This window comes from Helianthus annuus, chromosome 7, assembly GCF_002127325.2.
Source record: "Helianthus annuus cultivar XRQ/B chromosome 7, HanXRQr2.0-SUNRISE, whole genome shotgun sequence".
Taxonomy (NCBI): domain Eukaryota; kingdom Viridiplantae; phylum Streptophyta; class Magnoliopsida; order Asterales; family Asteraceae; genus Helianthus; species Helianthus annuus.
In genome coordinates, this window is record NC_035439.2 from 110,080,414 (window position 1) to 110,098,196 (window position 17,783).

Below are 17,783 nucleotides of genomic sequence, written 5' to 3' on the forward strand. Positions count from 1 at the left end.
TTCTTACCCACAAACTTCCTTCCAGTTCTGTTCATGAACCTCTTCACACGTCTCGAAATCATGGCCATCTGCCATTGTAAATCCATCTCTTCTAAATCATCAGGGTCAATCTGATCATAGTCTTCATCTAAAGTGGCAGGATCAGATATCTTCCTCTGAATGTAGTTCTCATAAGAGGCAACAAACGAAGCAAGTAGTGCACGGTGTTCTTCAGCAGACTTCACACTTATAGGCATTGACTTTGCACTGCTTGTTTGCTTAGAAGCTGATGGTCTCTTAACTCCTGTTGATCCTCCTGCAGCAGCTACAAAACACACATCACCATCTTCATTAACTGTAACCTGCTCATTATCACATGAAAGAAAAGCAGTAGCAGAGTCGCTAGAAGCATCATGTGATGAAGAAGATGTATGCCCATTGTAGATCCCTGGATCTTGAACCTGCAGTGTCCTTCTTCTTCATACTGAGCTCATAAGCTCTTAGCTTTCCAACAACTTCTTCTAGTTCCTTTGTGTTATAATCTGCTTCTCCTTTAATCATTAGGGTGTAGATATCCCACTTAGCAGGAAGAGCATCAAGCAGCTTATCATTTTTCTCTATGTCAGTATAGCAATCTACATCATAATTGTCCAGTTCTGACATCAGATGGTAGTATCGAGTGATGATATCTTCGAGTGACTCATTCTTCATGTACTTGAACACAGTAAACTGCTTTTTCAGTAGATCAACTTTGTTCTTCTTGACATCAGGATTTCCCTCATATCTCTTCTCTAGTGCATCCCACATTTCCTTTGAAGTAGTGTACTTCTTAAAGGTATGTTTGATGCTATCAGGTAGGGACATCTTAATAGCAGCCAAGGCTCTCTTTTCAGCCTCATGCATCTTCTTATCATTCTCTTGCATATTCACATAAGCTGTCACACGAGGTCTGCCTTCAAAGTCATGTGTAGGGTTTGTGTACCCGTCAACAATACAGATCCACATACGAGTGTCCGGATATTCAATGAAGGATTGAAACTTATCCTTCCATGTCAAGTAGTTCTCCACCTTCATCATCTTTGGTGGTTTGTTCGTAGTGCCAACCTCATGTTCCATCCTTAAGAGTTCATTCAATTTGGTCATGTTCGACATTTTAACGTAAGCAGACTGGCAAAACCGTACAACTTTTGTCCGAAATCTGTTTTTACCAAATTATACCGTTAGATTCGTCTCAAGATTACGATTCCAATGATATATAATGTCAAAAACCTTTGTCCGAAATCTTTTTTTTTTCCTAAAAATCCAAGGATCAACGGTGCAAACAGTTTCCTGAGATGAGCTACGGTTAATTTCCTAATCACGAAACAGTGAAATTTTTCTTACGCAAGCCAAGAAAAATTCCACCTCGTTCGAAATGATCAGAAAAGGTCCGAAATGGTCAGGAATGTTGATGGTTATCCGGAATGGTCCGAAATGGAGATGATTTTCCGAAACGAACACCTTTTTGTCCGAAATGCACTAGTCAGATCCGAAATGAAACACTCTGGTCCGAAATCAATCACTTTCTGATCTGAAATGGTACTTAATGATCCGAAATGAAACAGATCTGGTCCGAAATTCAACAGTTTTGTCCGAAATGGTTGAATTCTGGTCCGAAATGCGACTTTTAGATCCGGAATGCAACCTTTTAAATCCGAAATGGTCCGTAATGCTTGTTTTCTGTCCGAAATGCAAGTAATCTGGTCCGAAATTGATCAGAAATGCAAGATTTCTATCAGTAATGGTACGAAATTCAAGTATTTTGATCAGTAATGATCCGAAATGCTTGAATCTTATCCGAAATCACCAGCAGAACACGAACTCAGCCTTCAAAAACCTCCAAAAACGCCGAAAAATCTCGATTTTCTGCAGAAAACGATTCTGAACCAAGCCAATCAAGAGCCTAATGCTCTGATACCAATTGTAAGTCCCCTAACACGTGCGGATCGTAACAGAATCGTCGATCTAACCTAGAGTGCGGAATCCTCTAGATCAGATTTCACAGAAAAGTGTTGAAAATAGAAATTCCTTCAAACCCGATCTTTCTTGATTATCTTCGTAACGATTACAATCAATCAAGATCCTAATTCGTCCAAGCCATTGTCTTTCACGAATTCTCTCCAAGTGATTAAGGTAATTGGATGATTAACCTAAACCCTAATGCTAAGCTTTGTTTATATAGGACAAAGCTTTGCATATGGGCTAGGTCTTGGGCAAGGCCCATTTCGCAAACCCTCCCCCATATGTGGGTTTGGTTTGGCCCAATCACTCTTAATTCACTATTACAAACTATTACAAAGCTAAACCCGCTAACCGTTTATCGTTTTACTAATTACAAGATATCCAAAGACCAAATCTAAGCTGTTGTCACAAAACATGCACCAACAGTACACCCGCCAGTGCATTTATAAATAAAGAGATATAACCGCCGGTTTCGAGAATAACTCGCCGCGGGACTATATCATGTGGTGTGTCAATTAATCTTTAACCCAGTGTTCAACCCGGGCTACTGAACGTATAAGAAACATGTAATTCTTTTACAAGTTTATTTATAAATAATTATCCCAAGTTATAAAATCTTTTGTGCCACGTGCATTCAAATCAATTTCTTAAACATTTTCAAAATGAGTTAGTTAAATTGTATTTACCAGTGTAAACTGACGTATTTTCCCAAAAAGGCTAAGTGCAGGTACTAATCGGAATAGGCTGGTCTCTCCTAGCATCAAAGAGAAGTCTCGCAAGCTTAGATGCCTATAAAGTCTGTTGAACAAAGTTTCCTTTTTATTTAATCCGCCTGTGGATCTGTTTCAGCCATTTTGTCATACTTTATATTACACTTTGTTGGTTGAAATAAATCTATCTTTTGCTTCCGCTGTGCATTTAAATTTGTGTTGTTTGACTATGATGATATCAACTACGTCACGATACTCCCCACCGGGCCCACCGGTAATACGTGGAAATATCGGGGTGTGACAATACTTGGATATCCAATCCATGCTGACTATCATATTATGACTTCTCAAGTCAATGGTGACAGAAGGTTCCGGCCTTCTGAGTCCCTAAATACAATCCTTAATTACTTCATCTTAAACTAGCCTTTTATATGCCCATTTCTAAAGAATACGGGACGTCTTATTTTACTCGAAACTAGGCCAAGCAGTTTCTTAAGTTCTAAGCATGCAAGGTTAAAGTTGATGCCAGTATTACTCATAAATAGATGCATAAGATTGGTTAATAGGTAACGTACCCATAACCGCATCTGGATCCTAGCGTGCTTCACGAGTTTCGATCGTGAAAACCCTTCCTTGCTTGTTTCTTCCTAGGGCAATCTTTCCTAAAGTGCCCTGCTTTACCACATCTGTAGCAACCTGGGACTCTACCTTTATCTTTTCCCTCTGGATTCTTTGCCCAACAGGCATCCTTGCTGTGTCCTTCCTTTCCACACTTTCCACACTTAGGCCTCAGACATCGACTATCATGGTGAAAATTGCATTCCCCGCACCTCGGCTTAGTCCCCAAGTAAACTTTGCCACCGGCCTTATTAGTGGCTCCATCAGTTTTCCTGCCATGCGGCGGATTCACTTTCTTTCTTTTGTTTACTTTAGAGCTTCTATAGCTGACTTGGGTGCCCATCTTTAGGTTTGAGGACTTCCTTTTCTTGTTTCTTGATGACTCCACATGAGTCTCTTTCTTGTTATCCTCAGATTCCGAAAATTTCCCCATGCGTAGAGCTTCTTCAGTAAGAGTGACACTCAAATCGATAGCCTCTGCAATGGTTGAGGGCTTTGAGGTAGTAACCATGCTCCTAATCTGAGGTGCAAGTCCCCAAATGAATCGTTCAACCCTTTCGAATTCCGGTTTGACTAAGTAGGGGACGACTCTAGACAAGTCGTGAAATCGCTGGACGTATTCAGGAATCTTCGGTCCGTCCATTTTCAAATTCCAGAACTCCACCTCAAGCTTCTAGATTTCAGTCCTAGAACAGTATTTCTTTTCCATCATTTCCTTGAGCTCGTCCCAGCTCAGTGCATAAGCAGCATCTGCGCCAAGGGTTTGAACCTGAAGGTTCCACCAGGAGAGTGCGCCATCTAAAAATAACCCTGAGATAAAGGAAACTCTCTGCTGGGGTGAACAGTTACTCTTTCTTAGAACGGAGTCAGTCTTTTCTGCCCAACGAACAAATGCAACGGCACCTCCCGTGCCATCAAAATTCAATGGCTTGCAGTCCAGGAATTGTTTATAGGTGCAGCCAGTTGGAGGGTTATTTCCGGTAGTGCCATCGCTGTGCTTAGAGCGGAGGGCTTCATGTCGTGCAATTACCTGTGAGATTCGTTCTTGAAGCTCGGCTTCTGTCCTTGGTAACGTACTGGTGTCTGTGTCACGTCTGGGCGGCATTCCTTTTCTGTCAAAAGGTATGAGGTGGGTTAGACAATATTCCATAATTGTCCATGAGGTACATAGTACCATAAGTAAACAGGTAATCACCCGATATCACATGTATATATATAATCATCGTTATATGAGCGAGGGAACAATTATTGAGCCTTCACATAGGCTTGGTAACTTGGCCTATTGTTTGTAATAATGCATTCGAGGCTACATCACCCTGGTCATACAAGTTTCATAAAGTGGTAGAGTGTAACATCACTGAATCTTTCTGAATGTTATCCATCTTTAAATATCGGTTCTCAAACGTCTCGTACATGGGTAGAAGTGTCAGAGAAGGAAGTAGGTGAAGACAGGCTTCCTACTTTATAGAGTGCTAAGGCACTGGTCTGTGTATTGTTCTACCAGATGAAGGTGTGAACACCTATAGATTATTTTTGTATAGTAATCGTTAGCTTGGCCCGCAGAGTCCACCAGGATTTCCATGCACTACAAGTTGTTATTACGTGGGCCCCCGTAATAATAAATTGTCTTGCACAGTTACCCCAGTTTTCTCTCGTCCAAGCAGATGATCAATCAAGGAGGGGACACTACTGTCCTTATACCTCTTGTCATGGAAAGGACCATTGCAGTGGTCCACGCGCTAACACTCGTTATCGTTACGCGTGAATAGGCACGATGATTAAATGAAGTAGGAATAAAGAGAATTCCTAGTAGTTGGAGGGGCACCTTCAAGATGAATACTTCGTCTTCCTTTTCTGGTCAAGTATGTCGTCAATCTTGCTTCACATAAGCCGCAGGGATCTCGTCCCGTTGATTAAGAATTCGTTCAAGGTTGCCGCCTCTGCCTCGCCGTCACCATCGTAGTCAGGCACCTTCACGATCGAGAGGGAAGAGCCGCCATTTCCTACGGAAGCAAGCTCGGAATCTTGTTTGGTAATCACTCTAGCCATGAGCTTTGCTAAGTACGCGAGGTCGGTAGCTTCATCGTGCGAGTTATGTACAATAATAGGAGTCGGAGTCGAAAGTATCTTGTTCACATCAATAATCATTCCGTACACTTATTTGTATGTATTCACGTCAATATTTATTCCGTACACTTATCCGTATGTATGTATCGATAAACAAATATGTTACTTAGCATAAGCAGGCATTTCGATGCATCATATTACTTATGACTCTCGTTTTTGGGGGGTCATTTTTCTAGTTGTCGATTTACGACTGAGACACAAAAACACTACTCGGTACTAGTTATCACCAAGAGTGTATTTTATCTTTGGCAAGTCTAACTCGTGTAGACTATGCCTTAATTGGCACCTTATCTTGAGGGTATTCCCTACTAATGTCTTTGCCTTGTCTCTTTTTGAAAAGTGTTTGACTCGTGGATCTTGACGCTTACGTGAATGCAACGAAAACCTTTTTATAAAATGTTTTCATGAGAGAACTTCTAGTGATTGTAATCTAGACTCGAGAAGGAATCCTAGTTCACTACAATCAAAGCTCTGATACCAAACTGTCACACCCTGACTTTTGCGGAAGCGTATGATGTGTGACTAGTTTAATATCATTGCATTCAATCATAGTAAACAACTACATGATCAAAACGTTGTTCATCCATTCATAAAATTTGAGTATTACAAACACTGATTATTCAAGTTTTTAAAACACAACCTTCGACTAGGTTACAAACCAACAAAAGTGGATGGCATCTAAACTTGTAGTCTACTTCTAGTTACGACACCCGCGCCCAAGATCCATTCCTGTTACCTGAAATACATGTAATTTTGGAAAACATCAACAAAGGTTGAGCGAGTTCATGCGTCTTGTTGGTATACTGTAATTCTTGTAAATCTTCGAGAGACTCCTTTGTAAACAGGTATGAAAAGCGTGTATGAACATAAGTGTTTTTCAAGGGCTTTAAGGCATATGAGGACATAGGAAGCACTTGTAATGGCTTATACCCTTGTCGATTTTCCTCGATTGTGTCGATTAACCTCGACTGTGTCAATTTACCTTGACTGTGTCGATTACCCACAACTGTGTCGATTAACCTCAACTGTGTCGATTTACCTCGACTGTGTCGATTTACCTCGACTGGGACTCCGAAGCACTACTAGGTACTAGTTGTGACCTTGAGTGGGGTTTGGCCGTGCCCGTTAGATCTAACTATCGTCCCTAATTATGTATTAATGGCATTTCTGTATTTAATCTATGCTCACATGATCTAGTATTTCACAGGCATTTCATACCGTTTAAGTAACATGTATTTCACCCCCGAGAGTTATAAAACAAAAAACAGTTAAAGAAAAGGGGGAGCATGAACTCACTGTTTTGCGTCTTCAGTACTCGTAACTCAAATCTCGTCAGCAAACACGACTACCTACAATGTGCTAGAGTCTATTAGACGAGCGGGTCGTGCCTTGCCATAGTATTCATGTTTTAAGTTACGTTTCCTTTATGTCTTTAACATTATCCAGAGTTATATTACTTCTCAAGTTTTTATTCTCGTATTTCCTTCCCAAGGATGGGAGTATTTCATACATGTATTCTCGTATTCTTGTATTTGTAGTTTCCAAAATAATATATTTTCAAGTTTCACTTAAAAAATATATATAGACATCGTTTTGTCCAAAAATAATGTATTCCAAGAAAATATATACTTTTATCTCCTAAAGATAGTATATTTTCTTCTTGTTGAAAATTGACATAACTTGGTAATATGTACAAAATCATATTTTCACTTCTTGTATTCAAAATAATATTTACCAAAAATATATTTGTAACGGTATTTTTCGGAATATTTTATAAGTTACGTTCTTGTTTGATTTGCCAATATTTAAGTGTGTAACTCATATACTTTATTCCTTGTAATTTTCGGTATTATTTTGCATTGTAAGTTCTTGGTATTTTTGTTAAGTCATATTATTTTAAATCCAAAAATAATATAACTATACACAAGGTATACACATATTCACACAAGTGTCTTTAATGTAAAATATATATTCTAAATATATATTTACCCATTTTTATTTACAAAAACCAACCTCCAATACTTGTATTTTTGTTACAAAAATTTATGGCAAAATTTATGTTATAAATCATAATTTAAAATACGCTTGTGAACACTTGTTTAGAAAATATTTTCTAAGTGTTCGAATTTTTAGAAAATTTCGCCATAGTTCCCTTTGTAAATAGAGGTGTCCATGCTATTTAGCATATCATTTTGTTTTCAAAAATCATCACACAATAATCCTCAATCAAACCCTAATCATCTTGCACTTACCAAGTGCAAAAATTATACATTTTACAATATAACATGAACTTGATCTTTTAACAAAAACGCGTAGTAACTTGGTAAAGTGTTTAGTAGCCTTAGTTACCCTCCAAAATGTATTTACTTCTTGGTAAACTTCATTCTTGGAAAGTTTAGATCTTTACAACTTGCAAATATATTTTACAAAAAGGTTTCTCTATTAAACCTTCTTGTTTTTCTAGTGTTTCTACACTTATTTCATCACCAAAAATAGTGTAAGTTTAGTAAAAACAAATGTTCTTTCAAAAATCATCTTTTTAAGCTTGGTTTTCTTGGAAAATCGTTTGTAAATCTTGAATCTACAAATTTACTAACTTACTTGTTTATTATTTTCCAAGAAACCATATTTATTCATCAAGTTCATGTCTTTACTAGAAGATGATCATCATATGTTGTTATATGATCATCCTCCCACTTGCTAGATTATGTACTAAATCACCATCTAGCAAGTTCCATGTGATGATTAACATCATCATCTCTAGTAGCCAACAAGCAAACATTATTCATATACTAAACAACTTCATTTCATCCATATATCATCATATTTCATCATATGTTTCAAGATTCAAGTTTATGTCTTTTATTGTTCCAGTGATTTCAACATATTACATCTTTTAACCATACAAAATAGAAGTAACAAGAGTAAAAAAGAATCTTACTACTAGCTTCAAGCTAGGGAAGAAACAATGATGAAATTTGAGTGGATAAAAGCAAACGGGTGAGGTCCTTGATAAACCGCAAGCTTCACACTTCGTTAGGCACCTTCTAACACCTCAAAATCACCTTGGAATGCTTGTTAGTGGAATGAAAATGGTGGAAGTAGAATGGGGATATTGGGCCGTAAGCATTAGAGGGGGAGGAAGGAGATGTTGTGAAGTGTGAAAGATGATGATGGAGATAGTTTACTTATAGTACACAATATAATCTTCCATAGATCTTATAAGATCTAATGAAATCAGAGGATATCACATAATATATTGTAGGATCAAGAAAGATCATGGGTGGGGCCATCTCATGACCATAAGTAGGAAGGGGGAGGGGGGTCTTGTGTAAATTTGAACCATATCTAATAATATCAAATAAAATCCAAGGAAGATCTAGGCAAGATCATGGAAGATTACACAAGATCTAAGTGAATCCAAGCAAGATCATGGAGATTTAGGTAATCTTTGCAAGATCTTGGAGGTGGGGGCCACCCTTCATGACCATGAAGATGAGAGGGGGGGGGGGGCAAAGTGTAAATTCCAAATCCTAGTTACATAAATAAGTTAGTTTTCAAGTGTAAAGTTTAGGGACATGATGTGTTGTTATGTTATAAGGGGTGTTATGGTGTTCGGGGACCATAACTAGTTCAGAAACATTAAAACAATGCTTCTAGTAATATTTTGATGTTCCGGGTAATGTTCGGTTGTTCGGTTAAATACCGGTTCGTTAAAGTGCTAATTGCACCGTTTAGTGTTCATTAAGGACCCTTTTCTGACACTTTTAATTCCCGACACTTAGGAAGGCATACATGACCATTTTGTCATATTTTTGCACATTACTAGCTTGTTAAAATGCTGAATTTTGCTGAAATATGCAGAATTCTGCACTTTGGGTGAGTTTTAGGCACTTCCCGGCACTTAAACTATCACCTAGAAAAGCAGTTTTGTGGTCCTTACTTCCCTATGTTGGTGCATAATGTCTAAAGCCTGCCTCTTAGTTGTAGTTGATTAATGTATAGGGTCTATTTTGGTTAATTATGTAATGTACAGGGGTTAAAGGTGTAATTGTATGATTTTGATGTTTAGGTTTCGCTTGAATGGACACATGCCATACAAGCGGAACTACTTGATAAGGTTTCGCTTGTATGGTCATGACCATTCAAGCGGAACCATCTCACCTATAAATACCCCATATGTTTTCTCATTTTGTACGTGGATGTCACAAGTGTAGCCGACCTGCTGACCTTATATTTTCTGAAAGTTGAATGAGAAAATGTTGTTAAAGTGTATTCCTTCTGTTTCTACTCATTTCTTCTACGGTTTTGCTTTGATTCATGCCAAATATGTATTTCCGCTACATATTCGGTAGGCGCTAGCTCCGATTGTCTCAAACGAAGGACAAACTCGATCCTACAATTGGTATCAGAGCCAGTTGTGAGGTAGTTGACCAGAATCAAGGCATTTTTCAATCACTTTGTGAGTTTCTGACAGTTTTGCCGGATAAAATGGACTGAGAATTAGACATACTGTGTAAAAGTACCTAATAACAAACCCTTGAAAAGCTCAGACCTTAAAACAGCTCAAAAATAACCTAAAATGGCTCGAGAATAGGTTCCGCTTGTGTGTCACCCTAGAGGTTTCGCTTATTTGGACCTGGAAATTCAAGGTTTCGCTCAAAAGGTTTCGCTTCAAGTGCCATTTTCAGAGGTTTCGCTTGTGGAGTTCCGCTTATTGTGACATTTTAGAAGGTTTCACTCATAGGTTCCGCTTCAAATGTCTTTGCTGAGGTTTCGCTTGAAGGGTTTCGCTTATTAGTCTTGTAGGTTTCGCTTATTGGTTCCGCTTCAAACGTCTGTGCTGAGGTTTCGCTTGAAGGGTTCGCTTATCAGTCTTGAAATAGTTCCGCTTGTGAAGTCATTGTGTAGTTTCGCTTGGTTGTACATCTTCTGGTTTCGCTTATTGGGTATTACTGAGGGGTTTCGCTTGTACGAACACTTGGTGTTTGGTTTCGCTTATTTGACCTGTGTTAGTGAAAAATCTGTGTTTTGAGCATTTAGTCCGTTTTGTACGCAATCAAGTATTGGAGATTTAGTGTGTGTTTGAGATTTGTCACTAAAAATGGATAATCAAGATTTCTTCAACATGTTTGCGGGAAGTGGTGCGGCTATTCAAAGTCCAGCTAGTATCGTACAGAACGTCAATATGGAAAATGAATTGGGAACAATGCAAAAGCCACCCAAACTGATGAGCTTAGATGAATATTCTGGATGGTCCGGAAGGTTTAAAAACTGGGTTCAGGCCAACCATTTCGAGTGTTGGATAAAGATCGAAAAGAAATACGTACCTCCAGTTGATGGGCTCAGGATGGTTAAACATATTGGAAGTCTTACAGATACTGAACAGACAGATTTTAAAGCTGAAAAGAAAATGGTGAGCATCTTGCAGTGAAGAAACACTAGATAAATGGTCGGAACCGAAATATCTAGGGGGTTTGAATCCGCATAAAAGGGTTAGCTCTCTCTCGGTTGATTCAGTTGCTGCCGAACTTCTTCTCCGGTGGTTCTGCAAAAAAGAGCACCGTTAGCCTCGTCAAGGGGAGAAGAGGGTTCTCTCCTTGACCCGACTCCGGTGTGAGAATAAGTATTGGTAATGGAGGAGAGAAAGTATTTGAGAAGTGAGTGAGATCTGAGTTTATGCCTGAACAGTTCTCGTATTTATAACCGGGAGTTTGGGAGGGAAAACCTGTTATTGAAAAGATGACGGAAGATGCTAACGCCGTAGCGGTTATATTTTCTTCCGTTAAGTTCTTTAATCCCACGTTAAGTTGCCTCGATCCGATGTGAATGCACACGGATCGTGGTTTGATCTATGGTTGGGGGATTGCCACGTGGAAAGTGATTAAGTGGAGATCATTCTCCAATTGCATGCTTTTGTTGTGATTTCAGGGATGCTTGTGGTAATGACACGTGTCCAGACGGTTATATCCGTCTGGGTGGTGCACGATCATATTCTTTCTAGAAGATTACTGCTGTAATCTAGTGTGACACCTTACTGTGTGTACACAGATGAATAAATCCCAAGTCTGGGTAAAATGATATCCAAGTTTGGATATTTGGGCGGAAGTATTGATCTCAGGATTTTAATGGAAGAAGGCGCAAGGATTTTATGCTTTCCTTTGAGCGCGCGACTATAATTTGTTGATTACTTTCTCCCTTTTGTAAGATCAATGCGCGACCGCGCAAGGTTAAAAGGTTGAAAGGCCAGTTTGTGGTATGGTCTCAAATCCTTTTTATGAGGTTTTTGGGACCTTACCCCTTCAAGTCCCCCCAGTCTAGTGTTGTACTTATGCAAATAAGTGGAGCACTGGACTTATGAGAGGGAAATGCTTTTTTGGGCGCGAGACGTAAGAAATCTTCTCTTGGAAGCTTTATTTTGTTGGGAAAGGAAAAAATGTGACTTTGTAATCATGCTCTGACATGTAATGACGTCAACTGGCAGTAAGAGTGGGTATTTTTCTCTTTGGTCTTGAGATTTGTAGTGGCGCTTGTCAGACTTCATTAATGAGGAAATGACCCTGGTTCCTGTAGCGACGTTTGGATGTGATGTAATTCTGACAGTTAATGATAGGTTTCTCCTTTCTCGAGGTTGAGTTCTCTTTATATATATGTATTTTCGAGATACCTTGTCTCCTAGTTGATTCTTATCAAAAAGGATGAAACGTTCTTACCATACTCGTCTCTTGCTGGATGTTTTTAGGGTGTATGAAGCTACTGAAGGTTCGTACTTCTTTCTCGTTCACCGCCACTTACTACTATTCCGGTAAAGAATCTGGTCAAACCTGTTTCTCCGGCGGTTGTTGATTCTGACTGCAAGGCTCTTCAGCATACGGATGTTACTGCTGGTGCTAGTATTGTGTTGGATGTCGATGGGTTGATGGCTCGGTTCCCGATGCTTCAAAAAGGTGAATGCCGGTTAGTGTATCGACGCCGGAAAATTCGTCGGAGTGAGCAGGTGTCTGTTGTTGATGATGATTCTGGTACTGGTTAGGTGTTTAACCTTAGGACCAGTTTCCGTCTTTTGTTAATGCTTTTTGTAAGTTTTTGGTACTGGACAATTTTTTGAAGATCATTGCTATGATCTTGTTAAGTGTTTATGTTACACTTTGTTGATGATGTATATTGTGATATACTTCTACTCCCGTAGGGTTTAATTCTTGTATGTGTGGATTACAATATGTTGCATGTGTATAATTACTTTTGGATAGGTAAGGCGAATGAGGGATGGTATTGTGCTCATGTGTGAACGTTTGTCTAAAAGGCACAACAGCTTGCCTGTTTTTAGACTGTTCATGAGGTGTACAATGTTTGACCATATCGTTTTCGCGCGAACCAAAGAAATTACATGCAATTTGTAATAAACAGTGATATAAGTAAAAATGATGTTTGTATTGATAAGAGCGCAAGGCTTGTGATACAAGACATAATAAAGAAATACATTGCCTGTATGTTCTTTCCGCTTTTGTAGACTTGGTTCATATGTAACACCTGCGCAACTGTTGTGCGTTCCAGGTGCGGGGGACTAGGGTCCCATCGATCCTTTTTAGGGTATATGCCCCCTTGCCTAGGACCCCGTTAATGACGTATGGTCCTTCCCACCTTGGCGCTAATTTGCCGGGCTTTTCAGTGTTTGAAGCCTCATTGTCACGCAAGACAAAATCGCCGGGGACAAAGGTGCAAACAAGCACGTGCGCATTGTAATATTTTTCGAGCTTGGATTTGTACCTTGCTTCCGTTATGGCGGCGTTCTCGCGCCTCTCTTCCAGAAGATCCAAATCCATTCTTCGCTCTTGTTCATTGTTCTGTTTTTCCATGGCTAACATGCACGGTGATGGTAAACCTATCTCAGCTGGAATGACGGCCTCAGACCCATAGACTAGACTGAACGGAGTTTCTCCGGTGCTAGTCTTTGGCATTGTTCGACGTGCCCAGAGGATGCTGGGAAGTTCGTCAACCCACCCTCTACGCGCTGTCCCAAGTCGCGCTTTTATGCCGTCAACGATTTGTTTGTTTACGCTCTCTACCTGACCGTTCGCTTGAGGATGCGCAACAGAGGCAAAGTTGTGCTCGATCTTCATTTCTTTGAACCATTTTTGAAGATCTTCTGCGGCGAAGTTTGTACCATTGTCAGAAATGATGCGCAATGGTAATCCAAATCTGCAAATGATATGTTCCTATATAAATTTGCGGATTACCATTGCTGTTGTTGAGGCTAAAGCTTTAGCTTCCACCCATTTTGTGAAGTAATCCACCGCGACGATGATGAATTTTACTGCACCTGGCGCGTCAGGAAATGGGCCAATAAGATCGATGCCCCACTGTTGGAATGGCCAGGCGAAAGTAACGGGAATTAGCGGATTTTTGGGTCGGAGTGTCTTTGGTGCGTGGCGTTGACATGCCTCGCATCTTCTTAATAGATCAACTGCGTCCATGTGCATTCCTAGCCAGTAGTATCCGGCGCTCGTTATTTTTGCCACGACCATGCGCGGTCCCGCGTGTATCCCGCATAATCCCTCGTGGATTTCTCTGACTAGGTATTGGGCGTCTGTTTTATCAACACAGCGTAGTAATGGGCCCATGAATGATTTTCGATAAAGGACGCCATCCGCCATCCCGTAATTTATTGCTTTGTGTTGTATTTTTCGAGCTTCTGCCTTTCCTTCCGGAAGTTTTCCGTGTTGAAGGTACAAGATGATTGGAGACATCCAGGATGGATCTCCCATTTCTATGACGCTTACTTGCTTGAGATGAATGGAAGGGTTGGATAATACCTCTATGCGTACCTCCTTTGCTAAGTGTTTAAAACTGGTAGCAGCTAACTTGCTTAGCGCGTCAGCGTGCTTGTTCTCGCTTCTGTTTATGTGATTAACTTTGAATGTTTGAAATTGGCTGATTAACATCCGCGCTTGTTCAAGGTACAACGCCATAGCTTCCCCTTTCGCATCATAACGACCGTTAACTTGTTCGGCTACTAGCTTTGAGTCAACGTTGGCTTCAAGGTTTCTTGCCCCCATTTTGAGTGCTAGACGGAGGCCTGCTAAAAATGCTTCGTATTCTGCTTCATTTTTGGTACTTTGGAAATCTAAGCGTATGGCATATGTAAGTTCGTGATTATCCGGACTGACTAATCGGAGGCCTGCTCCTGCTCCATCATCATTAGAAGCACCATCTGTGTGTAAGGTCCAGACTCTGTCATCAAAAACAGGTGTCGGGTTCTGGATTGCCTCACATTCTTGTATTTTATCGATGAGAACTTCAGTGGTGAAGTCTGCTAGAACTTGCCCTTTGATTGCTGGTCTTGGTCTGTAAAAAATGTTGTAGCTCCCAGCTCAATGGCCCATTTAGCTAATCTTCCCGCCACATCAGGTTTTGACAAGATTTGGCCTAAATGATAATTTGTGAGAACTGTGATGACATGGCCTGAGAAATACCTGCGCAAGCGTCTGGATGCGTGTATTAGCGCTAGAACCAATTTTTCTATCATTGAGTAACGAGTTTCGGGGCCAGTGAGCATTTTGCTGATATAGTAGATTGGAGTCTGGATATTTTCCTGTTCTACCATTAATACTGCGCCTACTGCTACTTCCGCGGCTGAGAGATATAAGATTAACGGTTCTTTTTCTTTTGGCGCGGTCAGTGTTGGCAGCTGAATTAAACATTCTTTCATTTGCTTGAATGCTGCTTCTGCTTCAGGCGTCCATTGAAAAGGAGTTTTCTTTCCGCAGTTTCGCAGCGTACTGATAAATAGATAAGATTTTGCCGCATGATTGGCCAAGAATCTGTTCAGAGCTGCCAATCGTCCGGCGAGCCTTTGCATTTCTTTGACTGTTGCAGGTGATGGCATTAGCTGGATGGCCAGCACTTTTTCTGGATTAACCTTAAAGCCGTCTCTTGTAACTATGAAACCCAAAAATTTTCCTTCTTCCATGCCGAAGGAGCATTTTGTCGGGTTAAGTTTTAAGTTCACGCTACGTAAGGAATCGAACGTGCGCTGGATATTGCTGAGCATCGTCTCCTCTTCATGGCTCATGATGACGAGGTCATCCATGTATACTTCGACAGTTTTGCCAATATCCTCGCTAAAGACTGCGTCCATTAGGCGTTGATAAGTTGCGCCTGCGTTGCGCAAGCCAAACGGCATTTTCGTGTAGCAGTAGATGCCTTTATCTGTGCGGAACGCGGTTTTGTCTTCGTCTTCTTTTTTCATCTGGACCTGGTGATAACCCTTATAACAGTCGAGAAAGCATTTCTATCTGAATGATGCTAGAGAGTCGACTTTTTTGTCTATCTCTGGGAGCGCGTAGCAATCTTTGGGGCATGCTTTGTTTAGGTCCTTGAAGTCGACACACATTCTCCACCCGCCGCTATGTTTTTGTACCATCACTGGGTTGGCAACCCATGTATGGTATTTTACTTCTCGCAAGATTCCCGCATTGAGTAACTCTGTCACTTGCTCGTCCATCGCTTTTGCTTTTTCTTCACTGAAGCTGCGCCTCCCCTGAGCAACAGGTTCTACTGATGGTTTGATGTTTAGACAATGCTGCGCGATGTCGCATGGAACTCCAGTCATGTCTGCTGGGCACCAGGCAAATATATCTTTGTTGTTAGACAACAACTCTTTCAGTTGTATGCGTGTTGCTGGTGAAATGGCTTGTCCTAGCAGAATGGTCTGCTCTGGGTATTCGTTGTTCAGAGCCCATTTTCTCTAGTTCGTTTGGTGCCGAAGATTTGACTACCTTTGCTGGTGGTTCATCGTCCACAGACATGACTTCTTTGCTTGAATAGAGAATTGCAACTCCGGTTTCTGTCGGAAATCCACAAGCAGCATGTGGAATGGAAGTGATCATGCTGAATTCTCTTTGTGACCTTCTTCCGAGCAAAACATCATGACGTGATGTTGCTGGCATGACCATGAAATTGACTGTAACTGTTCGTGAATGTTTGCCATCTGATAAAGTCACCGGGAAAGCGATTTTCCCTAATGGGAATACAGCTTCATTACAGAATCCGGTGAGGGGAAAATCGACCGGTTCTAAACGTGCTTTATCTTCTGAATCGAGCTGTTTAAAGCACTGTTCGTATATGATGTCCATCGAGCTTCCTGGATCTATGAACATATAATCCGTTCGGTAATGACCGAAAATACCAGTGGTAATCACTGGTCGTTCTTCCTGAGGACCCCCAGGAACAACAGGGAACACGACTTGTTGTTCTCTCCAATGTTGATCATAGTTTCGTTTATTTGGTCTTCGTGATAGACCTCCTTGAACCATGGGTATTTGTTTCTGATAACTGCTATCTCTGGATTGGCTGGATTGGATATCCCCCCAACGTGGTGTTGATGGGTCCAATTCTGTAGTACTGATTTCTTTTCCAGATCTGATGTTTGGTAAATCAGATCTGGCGATTTGCATAACGATTGTGTTTAAAGCAGCTTGGCATCTGTTAACCCAATGTTCTGGGGATCCTTTTATTTGGAAATTGTTTCCGACTTTTGGTCGAGGACCAGTTGCCGGTGAGAAGATGATTTTTCTGCCATGTGCAAAAACAGAAAAATGGAATGAACTGAATCGAAAAGAGGTAGAAACTAGAAAAACTGAGAAAACGGTGGGCACCAATGAAGAAACACTAGATAAATGGTCAGAACCGAAATATCTAGGGGGTTCGAATCCGCATAAAAGGGTTAGCTCTCTCTCGGTTGATTCAGTTGCTGCCGAACTTCTTCTCCGATGGTTCTGCAAAAAAGAGCACCGTTAGCCTCGTCAAGGGGAGAAGAGGGTTCTCTCCTTGACCCGACTCCGGTGTGAGAATAAGTATTGGTAATGGAGGAGAGAAAGTATTTGAGAAGTGAGTGAGATCTGAGTTTATACCTGAACAGTTCTCATATTTATAACCGGGAGTTTGGGAGGGAAAACCTGTTATTGAAAAGATGACGGAAGATGCTAACGCCGTAGCGGTTATATTTTCTTCCGTTAAGTTCTTTAATCCCACGTTAAGTTGCCTCGATCCGATGTGAATGCACACGGATCGTGGTTTGATCTATGGCTGGGGGATTGCCACGTGGAAAGTGATTAAGTGGAGATCATTCTCCAATTGCATGCTTTTGTTGTGATTTCAGGGATGCTTGTGGTAATGACACGTGTCCAGACGGTTATAACCGTCTGGGTGGTGCACAATCATATTCTTTCTAGAAGATTACTGCTGTAATCTAGTGTGACACCTTACTGTGTGTACACAGATGAATAAATCCCAAGTCTGGGTAAAATGATATTCAAGTTTGGATATTTGGGCGGAAGTATTGATCTC

The 17,783-nt window shown here is 40.7% G+C and overlaps 1 protein-coding gene across 1 annotated transcript; it reads right to left on the minus strand.

The window, feature by feature from the left end:
* Positions 1 to 13,651: 13,651 nt before the first annotated feature.
* Positions 13,652 to 16,047, minus strand: LOC118480231. Its single transcript, XM_035974967.1, has 3 exons — positions 15,856 to 16,047; positions 14,909 to 15,690; positions 13,652 to 14,780 (listed from the first exon to the last, which is right to left on the minus strand). The coding sequence occupies exons 1-3, from the start codon at positions 16,045 to 16,047 to the stop codon at positions 13,652 to 13,654; spliced, it is 2,103 nt and encodes a 700-aa protein (XP_035830860.1).
* Between the last annotated feature and the right edge of the window lie 1,736 nt (positions 16,048 to 17,783).

Excerpts from the sequence above, each read along its gene's own strand:
- LOC118480231 (XM_035974967.1), bottom strand. The coding sequence starts at position 16,047 with ATGACTGGAGTTCCATGCGACATCGCGCAGCATTGTCTAAACATCAAA. Across the intron at positions 15,691-15,855 it reads GGGTTGCCAACCCAGTGATG|GTCCAGATGAAAAAAGAAGA; the intron begins GTACAAAAACAT and ends GGTTATCACCAG. Across the intron at positions 14,781-14,908 it reads GCATCCAGACGCTTGCGCAG|ACCAAGACCAGCAATCAAAG; the intron begins GTATTTCTCAGG and ends CATTTTTTACAG.